The 15,038-nt window shown below is 27.6% G+C and overlaps 1 protein-coding gene across 1 annotated transcript; it reads left to right on the top strand.

Annotated features, from left to right (window-relative positions):
* Positions 1 to 6,464: 6,464 nt before the first annotated feature.
* LOC101497753 (disease resistance protein At4g27190-like) lies at positions 6,465 to 14,653 on the top strand. The gene is made up of 3 exons (XM_073368806.1): positions 6,465 to 6,637; positions 6,739 to 6,802; positions 12,284 to 14,653. Exon 3 carries the CDS (start codon positions 12,779 to 12,781, stop codon positions 14,651 to 14,653), a length of 1,875 nt encoding a protein of 624 aa, XP_073224907.1. The 5' UTR covers positions 6,465 to 6,637; positions 6,739 to 6,802; positions 12,284 to 12,778.
* Positions 14,654 to 15,038: the final 385 nt, after the last annotated feature.

Raw genomic sequence — 15,038 nt, 5'->3', positions numbered from 1 at the left:
CCCTATCCTATTTATAGGTCCATAAGCCTCACATATCAATAATAAATAACATCACACAATATCAAAACCATTCATTTGGAGTATAGGCCCACATTTCATCCATGATTAAAATTCAATCCTCTCAAATTTGTTTTGCTATAAAACTCGTCTTACTTAAAAATACTATACATGAGAATTCTCGTGGAAAAATAATTTTAGACACCCATATATTTAATATACAATTTAAAAGACAAAAAATAAAGAGGATGGTGTAATATGTTGTTAATGTGATAGGAAGAGTGACAGAGAAAAAATGAGATGTTAAATTAGTGTTGGAAATTTAAAATTTTTAAATGTTATTGTTGAATGTATAATTTTTGATGATGTGATTGGATATTTGAAATTTTCCTTTTTTTTGTATCATTGATAAATGATGTAAAATATTTAGTACTCTCATATAATAATTGATTCATTGTACAAATGCAAGATCAAAAGAAATGTTGAGGGCCAAATGCTTACTATAACTTCATGCAAATGGAGTTGTGATAATTTGAACATATGCAACAACTTGAATAGATTGAGGATAATTTATGAAACTTCACTGCGCTTCAATCTTTTAATCAAATGATAGTTATTTTATAGTAACTCTGTGATGGTTCTAGAAGATTAAGTTAAAAAAGTAGCTTGCATCAATCTTTAATCTTTTAATCATATATATGATGGTTACATTAGAATATATGTTGATGGTTCTAGAAAATTTTGAAGGTAATGGAAAACAAAAGAAACATTGATTTAAAATTTTCTCATATTTATATTGTCACCGATCTCTTTGAAACCAGACTTGTTTTATGTCTCAATTGGGCCAATTATATTGCAGCCTTCTTTATTAGTTCTCGGTCTGATTGCAGTGATTTTCTGTTTTCTATTTTTTGAAATTTTCAAAAATCGCAATAAGTTATATTTCTAGTTTTAAGTTTTAGTTCTAAATTTTAAATTTTAGTTATAAATTAAAATTTAGTTTTATTTTTTATTTTTGAGTCAAGTCACTTTATTATCTCACCTCACAATTTATTTACTTATTATAAAAAACCAAGAATAGTGAGGATAAGGTCCAACAAATTTTGTTGAGTGTAGTTCCATTTTTGTTGAATGAAATTTTATAAAAAACAAAAAACCAGCACAAACGGATCTTTATTTTTCTTAGATTTATTAAGCAATATCCATAAAACATTTATTAACGTTTGTTTATATCATCTGTATTATCAATATAATTTTTAACACATACACACTTTTCCATCAGTGAATTCGACTGATGAAGTTCTAATTAAATATATATATATAAATAAAGAGTTCTACTACTATATTTAGAAATTAAGTTCCACTAAATTATATAAATTTTAGACATAAATACATTAATGATTTTTTTATTTAATATAATTATAATATGTTGCTTTGTTATTTATTTATTTATTTATTTTACAAATTAATAATTTATTTTTAAAAATAAATATTAAATTTGTAATAATATAAAAAAGAAATCAAGTGTTTAGGTTACTCAAAACGTCAAATGTTAGACTTCATTGCAAGTTCCTCTTGTTTTGCAAGAGGGTTTTACAATTTAAAAAAAAAATGTAGTATTAACTACTGATTCCAATATACTTGTATTCTTAAACCATAAATAATTTTTCGTGTAACAATAAATGAAAGGTCTTATTTTTGGTGCAGTCTGGGCAGAAAGACGAAACACACAGAAAAAATAGGAAAGGTTTAACATAAGGATCTTACTCTCCTTCACATATAGTGAGTATTGTGCTTTGTTTACTAATATATCTTGGTAAGAAAATATTTCATGAAGGTGTCTTTGGAAAACTGTGCCCATTGAGGGCAATACGTGTTTATTCAGGAAGTTGGATGCAAAGAATTCATCTATGTTTGACTTTACATGGAATAAGATTGGTACCACTCAACGTTTTATTATTCGTTTGGAGTTTGTTGTTGCATGATAGAATTCCTATAGAAAATTAAGTTGACTAAACATGAAATTGTAAATAATGACTCGTTACTTTGTGTTATCTTTTGTGGCGAGGAACAAACTTTACACCACTTTTCTTTGATTAAGTGTTTTTTAGAAAAATTTGGGGGTGTTTTTTTGAATTGGTTAAGAGTGTCCAATCTAAGGTTATGTTTCAATTGACGGATGAAAGTTTCTATAATATATTTATAAATTAAAGGGTTTTGATATATTTGCTTTATAAATCAATAAATTAAAGATTATTTTTATGAATAAAAAATTTATTTATTAATTTTTGTATTTAGAAAATATCATTCCATAAAAAAATATTATTTCGTTGTTTATAAGTATTATATAATTTTTTATATTTTATCATAAAAATATTCGATATTTACTAATATAAATAATAATAATGAAAATTCAGAAAATATTAAATTTTATTTTACTGACAAGTTTGATAAATAATATTTAATTATTATAATTATATAAATATTAGAAAATATTTTTTTTTAAATCTAATTTAACTAATGAGATGAAACCCTTATCTATTGTTCCCTGCCGAAGTCTCTTTTATTTTATCGTCGACATGCAACGCACCGTCTCTGCATATGCACACGGTCAATCTCACACTCTTGCATGATTCTAAAATTTGTCAACTTGAGTTAACACTACACCATTAGTTATGATGGTTTTACTAGTTCTTAATAATATTCATAAACGTCTCTCTCACTTTATATGAGTTTAAAGGGATGTAAAACAACTTTACTCGTTTAATTATAATCATTTAATTCATCAAATTATTTTATACAATCAAAGACAATTATTTAATATTTTATTGATGTGATGAATTATTATTGATTATTAATATAAAACAATTTTACACAAAAGTGCTTCACTTTTAAATTAAATTAGTATTAATCACATTATTAGTTTTCTAGTTTAATTTGTATCACTGTCAAAAGTTTTTCACGAATGGTAAATCATAATCAATTATGTGGGTAGTTTTATAAATGGTTATGACAAAGATCAAACATTATTAATGATCCAACGATAATAAAAATTGTTTACACTAACAATATACATAAATTAATTTTTAATTTTTGAGTTTAATTTTCATGCATTGATAATATAATTTTTTTTACACAGTTAATACATTATGAACAATTCTCGACACGACTTTATAAATAGTTTTGACAAAAATCAAATATGATCTAACTGTTTGATTGAAAGTGTAAAAAGACTTTACATTGATAATATAAATAAATTAAATTCTTAATTTTTTTCCTTTCATTCTATACAATATTAAATATTTTTATTACAAAATAATATGTTTTAATTTTATATATTAGTATATTTACTAATTACAACATTTGTTTTTTCCCTTTCATCCTATACAATTTTAATAAAAGATAATATGTTTTAATTTTACATATTAGTGTTTCTTAAATAAGAATAAAAATGGAATATAAAAGTTATAATTCGTTCGATTTCATTCACTTATCAAATAATGGAATAAAAAATCCGTTCTGCTAAGTAATGATATATCCAAAACAATGGATATCGAATACGTATTTCATTCTACTATGTTATGCTCCAACCCATTCCATTTCATTATATTCTTTTTAAAATATCCAAAACAAAAGAGCATAAGGTTTATTTTTGAATTGTGGGTTTATTATTTTTCATTTTTGAGTTTTAATTTTATTTTTCTGGATTTAATATGAAAATGAAGATGAAGATTATTATGAGTTCTTAATTTTTTCTTTTAAAAATAAAAATTAATAAAAAAATGCTGAAAATTACTGAAGTGACTTGTTACCTCAACATTTTTTAATAAAAAAAATAATTAATTTGTGCACATTTTATAATATAAAAGGCTGATTTGTAAAAGAAAATAAAGAACAAAAATGTTATAACTAAATAATAAAAGACCATTAGTGTAATTTGTAATTAATAAAAAATGTGTTTTCCAAAAGAGTTAAAAAATGTGTTTTCCAAAAGAGTTAATACATCTTAATTTTTTAGTATCATATATAAGAAAATGTTAGAGATTTTTTAGTCACTATTGTTATATAAAAAAAGTCACATATTTTAAGATGTATTAGTTGTTAATTTTTTTATACCATTGTTTGATGTTAAAAAAATAAAAATGAGCATATTCCATATAAGTGATTTTCACAATTTTCTTAGTGTCTAAAATGGTACTTTCGTAATTTGTGAGATGCCAAATTGGTGTGAAGGACTACACGATCCTTTTATATTTTTGTTAAATGCCATGTACTCAAGTTAAAATACGTTCTCAATGTCTCAACAATTCACGTCATCAGTTCACATAAGATTTAGTTATAGATATGGTTTATAGACTAAATTGTTCCAATTTACTTATGTAAATGACAAAAAAAATGGTCTTTTTTGTGTGTTAAAGGCTAATTTGTCATATATATATATATATATATATATATATATACATATATATATATATATATATATATATATATATTTTTTGTGAATGACCAAAAGTCTTTACTAAAATATAAATAATGCAACATGTGCTAAGAAGTATATTGCTAAAATATAAATATGAGTCTTTACTAAGGTGAATCTTTACTAAGAAGTATATTGCCCTTCTATTTATTGTACTCTCTCCATCTTATTATAACTGTATGATTTGATTTGGGCGTGATTTTTAAGAAAATGATCAATTTTGTCAATTTTAATGATAAAATATATTTTATTTACTCAAATATCTTTATTAATTGATAAATTTGATGAATTGAGATATAATAAATAAAGATATATTAATATAAAAAAATAATTAATATTGTATTAGTATTATAAAATAATAAATAAATATGACAAATAATAACATGTGCTCTAAGTAGGGCTATATATAGATTGAATTGAGTCATTTTTTTTGCCAAATTCAATATCCGAACAGACCAATTTCATTTGGGTTGGGTTGAATTCTCAACTTATGATTTTTACTTCAAATGCAAACCAAACTAACCCAATTATGATCGGAAATTGAGTTGGGTTTACGGGTCATAAAAATTTGTTTTAGATGTAACTAAATTTAAATGCTTGAATATCTAAAAAATAATAAAAATTATATCATAATATATCATTCAATACTTAAAATATAGACTCAAACATAATAAAACACTTAAATCAATTAAAATAGCAACATATTCTCAAATATAATTTAACAACTAAATTTTAACTATTCATCAATAATAAAAAAAATATATGTCAAGTCAATTAAGTTTGCGGGTTTAAAGTGTTATATCCACTACCCAATTGAATATCTTTGAATTGAGTTAATTTGAATGATTGAATTTACCCGTTAACATGTGGCCAAATAAATAATAATATTAATAATGCAATTAGTGGAAAAAAATACATGAGTAGTTTTATTGTAATGGAAGTAGTTTAAGCAATAAAATGATATAATAATAAAAAGATAAGGATTGATAACTTTTTTGTAAAAGATGTGACTAAATAAATAATGACAAATAATGCAATTAATAGGAGAAATAAAAAGATAAAACATAACAATAAATTTACGCATCAATTTGAGAGGGAAAGTTTATAGGTAGAGACTTCACAACTTCTAGCGAGAGGAATATATTGAGAGTTTTATTGGAATGGATTAGAGAAACATAAATAAATAGATAAATAGATAAAGTATAAACTTAAAATTACAAAATTGCGATCAATTTGAGAAGAAATATTTTCGTTTAAGAGTTAACAACTTTTATATATGAGTTTAATTACTATGCATCGATAATGTAAAAAAATTTACATTGTCGTCATAACTATTCATAATTGTAACTTTTGATATAGTTATAATAAAAATAAAAAATTTATAATGACTTGATGACTAAGATTGATTGATAGTGTAAAAAATCTTTATAATGTTATTATATACAAATTAAAATATAGAAATAAAGATTTTTCTTACCTTATTTCATATATATTTTTCTTAATTTATATGAAATAACCAAATAATTAACTAATTGTGGAACAAATGAAGTTTAAAATTTGTTAGAATCATTTTCATATAAACGAATACTTGTATTATTATTTTGACAGATTTAGAATTGCAATAATGAGTCATTCTAACAAGGGCCTTTAAAATACTTATTAAAGAATCAAAAATAATAATTTTATCTTAAAAAGAGAAAAAATTAAATTTGTAAAATTTTGAAAACATAAAATTTCAATACAATTTTAATAAAACATTTCTATATTTATATCGGTAATAAGTGCATTTCCCCTATTAAATTGATGGTCAACCGTAAAGTTTATCGTCTGAGATTCACGACATAATAAAATAATTTAAAACCACAGACCGAAACTTAGGAATGAATATATTATAAACGCGGAGATCGAGGATTAATTGTCAAAATAAAATATATGAATGGTGAGTTGTAATGGGATTAGTTAAAAACAAAAACGTAGACCGTATACTTGTTATAAGAAGAAAAATAATTATCAAAAGAAAGAACCGTTGTTTAAATTCACTAGAATAATTATCACTAAAGAAAGACCGTATACTTGTTAAAGCCTAGATTGGGCTTAGAAATGTTGTAGACACTATTGCTATTGTTTCTGAGTGCTGCAGATTGGAGAAAGGGGAAAAATAAGGTAACAAGCAATCATATATTAGTTACCTTTCATTGCAATAGTTTTTTCAATTTTTTTTGTCCTTGTTTATATATTGTTGAGAAATATTTATCATTTTATAGGATTTTCTATTGCTGATTGGAAAAAGAGGAAGATTCTTTGTGTGCTGAACTTGCCGAAAACGAGGTAAATCAAGCGGTCATATAGGTGAATTAAATTTCATTCGGTTCACCTTAACAAAAATACACTGTTGTTTTAAATTTCATAGTTTTTGTTTATTTTGAATAGTGAAATAATGCTTCAAAAGATCAACATTTGTTTTCACTTATTTTTTCAATAAAGTCCAGTTATTTTTTTTATGGTGATTGTTGTCTGGGGAATAGTGAATCATAGGCTAGAAGAGAAAATTGGAGGGGTTCTTTCTTTTATTTGTCTTTTTTACCTTTCATTTCCATGCAATCTTTGAGTTCTATTGTCAAATATGTTTCAAAACATAAACTATAGAAAATTGATAAGTGATGCATTGCAAATTGGCTTATAGTTTTTTAAAGTATCTACAACTACAAATTGAATGCTTAACCAATATCTATCCTCAATTAATTTTGTAATTATAATTAAAAAAATTGTAAATCCAATAAAAGTATAACTACATATAGGATAGGTCAAATTTGTCACATCTAATAAAAGACCAGGTCATCAGATTGATATCTCTTTTGTTCATGAAATTTACCTCATGTTATTGTTCAAGAGGTTTTTCATGATTAAACATACAAGTCTATGTATTTTATAACGCATAATAGAATATTTAAAAATACATAGACATATTGTAGAAATCAACTGTGCACTATTGTCCACTTAACTAAAAGGATGCTAATACCAACTTTTAAAAACGAAATTTGCATTTGAAGTCTTGTTCAACATCAAACCAAATTATAATAGAATGCATTGATTTGGAAGCTTATGCTATCCTTGGTTAAGACCCTACACCAAAAACAAACTACATACTTGGTCCAAACCTTTCATTTTCCTAGGATACTTCATGTCTCAACATGCTTTTTACGACCTAGAGCCATGGTCAAATAGGATTTTTGTTTAAATGGATGTCGATTTTGTTAACCACTCATTCCCCTATCCATCCCTAGTCTGGCCAACTAGCTAGCACATTCTCTACCATTCGTCCAATAGATTCAATTGTGAATTCAACCATCTTTGTCCAACCACAACAACATATATAACCTTGCAATCACTAAACCACCCTTTGCACCCATTGCACATCAACCCATTGGTCCAAGCAGCAGCACCCATTGCTCGTCCTTCACCAAGTCAAACAGGAACCAACTCATAGACTAGTAATGTTGCACATCCCTCTATCTCCACTATTTCTAGCCAATAAAACCAACCAAACATATCATTGTCACTCGATCAAAAAATAACATTTTCAAATCCAAAATCGGATCCAAATCCATTTTAAATATCCGGTTAAAATCATATGATTATAATCCGGTTTATTTATAAATCGGTTGGATAACCACTTATGTTTTATATTTGGATTTGGTTTTTATCCACTACCAATATTTTGTTAATTTTGAGATTTTAAATTTTGATAAAAATTTGAATTTTTTTTTTCGCAAAAATATCGGAAAAAAATAAAAAAAAAACTTTTTTTTTTCTCAAAAAAATTTTATATCGAATTTTTTTAGAAAAAATCGATTTTTAAACTATGAAAAAAATATTTTTTTTTAAATAATCAAATTTTAACCAATTTTTTTTTAAAAAAATTAATTTTAAAATTAAAATTTTCAAAATCGGTAGCTTAATTATAAACCGGTTATTTAACCATAACCAATTTTGCAATTGATTTTATAACCGGTTTTAAACCAAATAATAGATTTGGTTATAAATCTAAATCCATATATTAGTTTTAAAATGGATATGGTTTGGTTTTAAAAAAAAACAAACCATGAACATCCCTATCCATCAAGCTCTTAAAATTCCTCATTGGAGGGCAGCTAGCTGGCTATGCAGAATTTGATGCATTGTTGAAGAATAGAACATGGGTTCTAATACCAAAACAAAAAAAACACCAATCTAGTTGGTTGGAAATGTTTATTTAGAATCAAGAAGCATATTGATGAGAGTGTAGCTCGATACAAAACCAAATTGGTTCCCTAAGAGTTTACTCAAACATGTTATTTTTTAGTTTCAAAAAACTGTTTTGAAAAATAATATTTAGCCACCAAGACATTATTGGATCGAGTTACGGATTAGGTCACTATAAATTTTGTGGTATTGTCCAAAATTATACAAGGTAGACTATATAAACCACGATATCCTAAGATAAAACAACTCATTTATCGTTTTAGAAATACACCCTCTATATATGGTAGTTAAGACCACCTGTAATATGGTACAATAACCACTCAAAAATCTGAAAGGACAAAAATAAAATTTAGGAGAAAGCAATAAAGAGAGAAGAGAGAAGCCTCATATCTATTTCGGAGTTTTTGTGTGTTTTGTTAATCGAGAAAAATCCTCATTTTATAGAAAATTCAGCAACTGACTATAGAATGTGTTAAAAAAATATCAGAGAGAAAAATGCAACACTAAAAAACTAAATATTATTAGTATATTTTTAGGTACTAAAAACTAATACACAATTTAGTCCAAGCCCAATCGAGCCGAGTAGCCGGACACCCGTGACACGCGCGTGTGTGGTGGTTTGTTTGAGTGTGTTATCTCTCTTTCACAAAATTGGATACCCTTGAAGCACACCCTAAAGTCATATCTCCACCTTATATTGGTGTGTGATATTCCTCCTATGTGAGACTTCTTCATTTTTTGAATTCATACAACACTAGCTATAAGTTTCAACATCATTTCCAACAATCCCTCACTTGACTATAAAAAAGTGTTTATGAAATATCGACAAATGCTTCTATAAGATCGTGCATAGACAGAAGTTTATTTTGACTTAAACCTTTGCATAGTAAGTAACATTTAGATTCAATAAGAGTGACTTGTAGTCTTGAACTCTATCTTTGACATCAAACCCACACACGACCTTTTTATAGGGTGTATACTCAAAATTTCGTGCATTAGTGGTCTGCACGTCTATTCTAGTATAGTGAAGCTTTAAGAATTTTGCCTTGAAATTCCATACGAAGCGATCTCACTTACACAATCACATAAGTGAGTCTATCAAGAGTATTGATGTAGCTAGATACTCCGCTCCACATAAAGTATAGATCTCATTAAGAGTTTTTATTACCTCATCCTATCATCACTTCAGGAATCATACTTCTCTGATTTATAATAATTAATAACATGTTCATCTGATATCACTTTACAACTTGTTATTACCCATTGAACCTAACTCTTGGGCTCTCCAATCTTTTAGGTAGAGTTACCATCACAAATGAATCATTGATCTATAGGCAACAATCTCATCCTTTTGGATGTTTTTATAATTTTCTCTCTAGTTAATCCTTTCGTCAAAATATCTACTAAGATTTCATCAGTGCGTAAATGATGCACTCTAACAGCTCATTTTGAAAGTAACTATCTAACTGTGATGTTCTAACGGCGTATATGTCATCTCTTATCATTGTAATAACGGTTTTCAATTTTTATAATAGCCGTTGTACTATCGTAGTGCATCAACATAGTTGACATTTGTTTTTTTTTTCATAAAGAGATCTTAGCTTGTAGGCATATTAACCAACTCGCTTCTTCACTAGCGGTTGCTAGTGCTATCATTTTAGACTTCATAGTGGGTTGAGCCAAAAATGTATGTTCTTCGATTTCCAAGATACAGCTCCACTAGCTATATTAAATATATAGCCACTGGTTGCTTTGGAGTCATCTGATAAAGTATTCCAATCAACATCACTAGATCCTTCAAGAATCATAGGAAATGTTTGATAATGTAATATAAGATTCATGGTCCTTTTAAGTTATCTCCTGACTATCTCAATAACATATCAATTCTAGTAAATTTGCACAATAGTCTCACGACGTAGGCATTGTTGGGTCTAATATAGTCAATGACATACTTGAGGTTCTCAATGATGCTCACATATTCAGTTTACCTAACACCTTTATCAATATTTTTGAAAGGTTTCGCACTTAGATCATATGGTGTTTAAGCATGTTTACATTTAAAGTATTTGTATTTCTTTAAGAAATTTTCAATCTAGTGGGACTGGTATAAAGAAATTCTTTTTTTCTAACCTAATAATTTTGATTACAAGGATTACACTCGCTTCTCTGAGGTCTTTCATGTAAAAGTTATTACACAACAATGATTTGACAACATAAATGTTTGAATCAAATGTGAGTAAGACGTCTATATAGAGACATATGATAATACAAAGGTCATTTTTCAAATTTGTAATAGATACATTTGTCATTCTCATTCACTTTAAACCATTCGATATAATCAAATTATCAAACTTTTCATGTCATTGCTTAAGAGCTTGTTTAAGACCATATAGAGACTTATCTAACTTACACACCTTATTTTTATATCTATAAATCACAAAACCTTCAAGTTGTTCCATATAGATTTCTTGTTCCAAGTCACCATTTAAAAAAGGCGTTTTGACATCCATTTGGTGTACTACCAAGCTATGAATAACAACAAGTGAAATTATTATCCTAATGAATGTAATTCTAGTGATCAGTGAAAAGGTGAGGAAGAAATATATATTTTCTTTGCCTAAAACATTTGGCTACAAGGCGAGCCTTGTATTTATCAACAATTCTTTTGGGTTTTAGTTTATATTTCAAAATTCATTTACAACCTATTGGTTTGCAACCAGGAGACAAGTCTACTAACTGTCAGGTCATGTTAAACTCTAGAGAATTCATTTCATCGTTTATAGCTTATTGCGATACAAATACAAATACAAAATACAACAAAGCTTCTTGAAGATTTGCATGATCATCTTCTAAGTATAGACCATATAATCGAGTCCATAATACTTAAGAACTCATTCTCTCTTACTTATTTGAGGTTATGTTTCGCCTTGTTCGTTGCTTTTAGTGCTCCTAATCACAGGAACATGATTTGTTCCACTATTTTTCGATTTGAAAGATAATTTTTTTTCATAAAAGTCAACATCATTTAACTCTATGATCACTTTAGTATTCTGATCATGTTTTTCTTATTATCATATTTTAATTTTTAACAATAATTGAAGTTAGGTACATACACCAATACTTCCAATTATTCTTTTAATATATTCACTTTCATTTTTTATGGATCATACAAAATAATGTGTTAAAATATTTGTTACATAATAAAAATAATTTGATATATTGATATTTAAAAAAAATATAATTTTTGATAAATACTTTTTATTTTTTTAATCTTTAACCACACATTAGATAGCATTCTCAATTTTCTTTATAGAGAAACTTTTTATATTGTTCTAAATATGTTTGCATAAAATCATTTAAAAAAATTTAAGTTGAAGGAAAATTAAATATATTTGATTTCAGCATGGATTAAAAGTTTGCTAGATAATTTTGTAACGACTAAAAGTTATATTTTTATTTTATAGAGACTAAAAATATATTTAACCATAAAATAAAAATTAAATAATGGATATTTAACACTATGATAAGTTTTTTATGGCTAACTTTGATATTTTGAACTTGATATAGATGGAGGGTTTGGTGACTGATTTGGGGAAGACATTTGTGGAGAAAATGGTAAACTGGACAATAAAAAAGTCACGTTATATATTTTGCTTTATGTGCATAGTTAAGGAATTTGAGCAAGAAAAGGTGAAGTTGGAAGCAGAAAGGAAAACTATGAAGCAACATTTTAAAGTGGCAATCGGAAAAAATAAAGATATTCAATTTAATGCTCAATTTTGGGAAGAGCAGGCTGCCAAGCTCATTGAAGAGGATACTAAGACAACACAAATATGTCTTTTTGAATTGTGCACTCATTGCATATGGAGATACAAAAGGGTAGAGGATTTGGTAACTATGATAGAGGAAATTAAAAATCTAATGGAAAAAGGAGAGAAATTTGAAAATGTTGAACTTGCTCGTCGTCTTCCAGATGTTGAGCGTTAACGGAAGAAGATTCATGGATTTAGTTATGATTATTTGAAGGATGAAAAATCTAAGGCATTGTTTCTCTTATGCTCTATGTTCCTAGAAGATGAAGAAATTTCTATTGAAATTCTAACTAGACTTGGCATTGGAGTTGACCTTTTTGGAGAAGATTATTCTATCTACGAAGATGCTCGAAGTCGAGTAGTTGTTGCAAAAAATAAACTCTTAGATTCGTGTTTATTGTTGGAAAAACGAGAAGAAAATGTGCAAATGCATGACTTGGTTCGTGACGTAGCCCAATGGATAGCGAACAAAGAGATTCGAGCATTAAATTTTTCTAACAAAAATCAAAAGCCATTGGATGAAAGAGATAAGAATATCAAATATTTGCTAAGCCAAGGAAATCTAGTGGATTTGTTTTCCTTTAGGTTTGATGGTTCTAGAGTTGAGATTCTAATCGTCAACATAGGCATATATGACTCTGTGGAGGTCCCCGTTTCATTCTTTGAAAATATTGTAGGGCTTCGAGTTATGAATATAAGATATAATGGTGGGTGGGATATTGAAGAGCGAACAACTCTATCATTACCACAATCAATTCAATCATTGACGAATATTCGTTCTTTGATAGTTGAAAATGTTAAGTTGGGTGACATCTCTATATTGGGAAGCTTGCAAAGTCTTGAGACTCTTGATTTGACTAATTGTGAAATTGACGAACTCCCTCTTGAAATTACAAAACTGGAGAAATTTAGATTGTTGAACTTGAATACTTGTGAAATTAGAAGTAATGATCCATTTGAAGTTATCCAAATATGTTCATCACTTGAAGAATTGTACTTCTGCAGAAGTTTTAATCAATTTTGTCAGGAAATAACCTTACCTACATGGCTAAGATATCATCTCATTGAAGGTTTTCCTAAAATAAATCACTCAATATCCAAATGTGTGTATCTCGAACATAATTATTTCACAGAAGCAACATTTAAGTATGTGATCCAAACACTTGAGATTCTTTATTTGGGAGAAAATAAGAAGGGGTGGAGAAATCTCATTCCTAAGATCGTTCCTGTAGAACAAGGTATGAATGATCTAATTGAACTTCGTTTGGCAAATGATCCACAACTACAATGCCTCGTAGACACTAAACATATTGATTCTCAAGTACCAAATGTTTTCTCCAAGTTGGTTGTACTACATCTCTACAAAATGGAAAACTTGGAGGAATTATGCAATGGTCCCATCTCCTTTGACTCTTTGAACAATTTAGAGGAACTATATATCAAATTTTGTAACCATATGCAAAGCTTGTTTAAATGCAGCCTAAACCTTTGCAATCTAAAGACCATGACACTAACATCATGCTCAAAGTTGGTTTCAGTTTTTGAACTATCAACTTGTCGAAGCCTGGTGTTGCTTGAGACTTTGGAAATAACTTATTGTGAGCAATTGAGAAACATAATTACAAATGAAAGTAGAGTGGATGACATAGTTGAAAAAATACTCGATGGTGATAATAACAACAACTCAATATTTCCAAAGCTGAAAGTTGTTCTTATTCAAAGTTGTCCCCAATTACAATTTATACTTCCTCTTTTTTCTACTCGAGACCTTTTGTTACTAGAAACTATCATAATAAGAGATTGTGATAAGCTGAAGTACATATTTGGCCAACACCAAGATGTTGAACTTGCCTCACTAAAACTATTGCAGCTTTGCGATTTGCCAAATTTTATCGACATATTTCCAGAATCTTATCATTCAACTAGTAAAGGGTCATCTTACATATCCAAGCCAAAAACAGAGTTGGACCCTATCAAATCCAATATATTCTCTTGGAGGCATACATGTTGTTATGGTTATAAATACAAATTGAAGGGTATCACAAATACTAAAATTCCATTGGTTTTTGAAGATCAACCGCAAGACTGCTCAATATCCATGGTAACTACCTTCTCATATTTTTAAATATGGATGAGTCACTGACTTAAGGCCCAATCGATTGGGCAATCGATTTTTTAAAGGATTTTTTTGAAAACTGATTACGAAATCGATTGGCTAATCGATTATGTCAATTTGGCCAAGTCCCTGTTTACCCATTCAATCGATTGGAAATCGATTTCCCTGGTCATTTTTCCAAAAATTCATGAATTAACTCAAGTCATTCCTACTCAAGTCCACAACCTAACACTTAGCAATTCCTACGCGATTACCACGGCAAATTGGGTTTCGAATTAGTTTCTACAACCATCACACTTACACACAATAATCAACACATAACACTTAGCACCTTCAACGCAATTACCACAACGACTCAAATTCAAATCACTCAATCATAAACTCAAATCAACCA

The sequence above is a fragment of the Cicer arietinum genome, chromosome 5 (genome assembly GCF_000331145.2).
Source record: "Cicer arietinum cultivar CDC Frontier isolate Library 1 chromosome 5, Cicar.CDCFrontier_v2.0, whole genome shotgun sequence".
In the NCBI taxonomy this organism is placed as follows: domain Eukaryota; kingdom Viridiplantae; phylum Streptophyta; class Magnoliopsida; order Fabales; family Fabaceae; genus Cicer; species Cicer arietinum.
Note: the sequence above shows the minus strand (reverse complement) of the source record. Positions and strands in the feature narration are given on the sequence as shown.

What these genes read in the sequence shown, in the direction of transcription:
- LOC101497753 (XM_073368806.1), top strand. Translation starts at nt 12,779, where the DNA reads ATGTTCCTAGAAGATGAAGAAATTTCTATTGAAATTCTAACTAGACTT.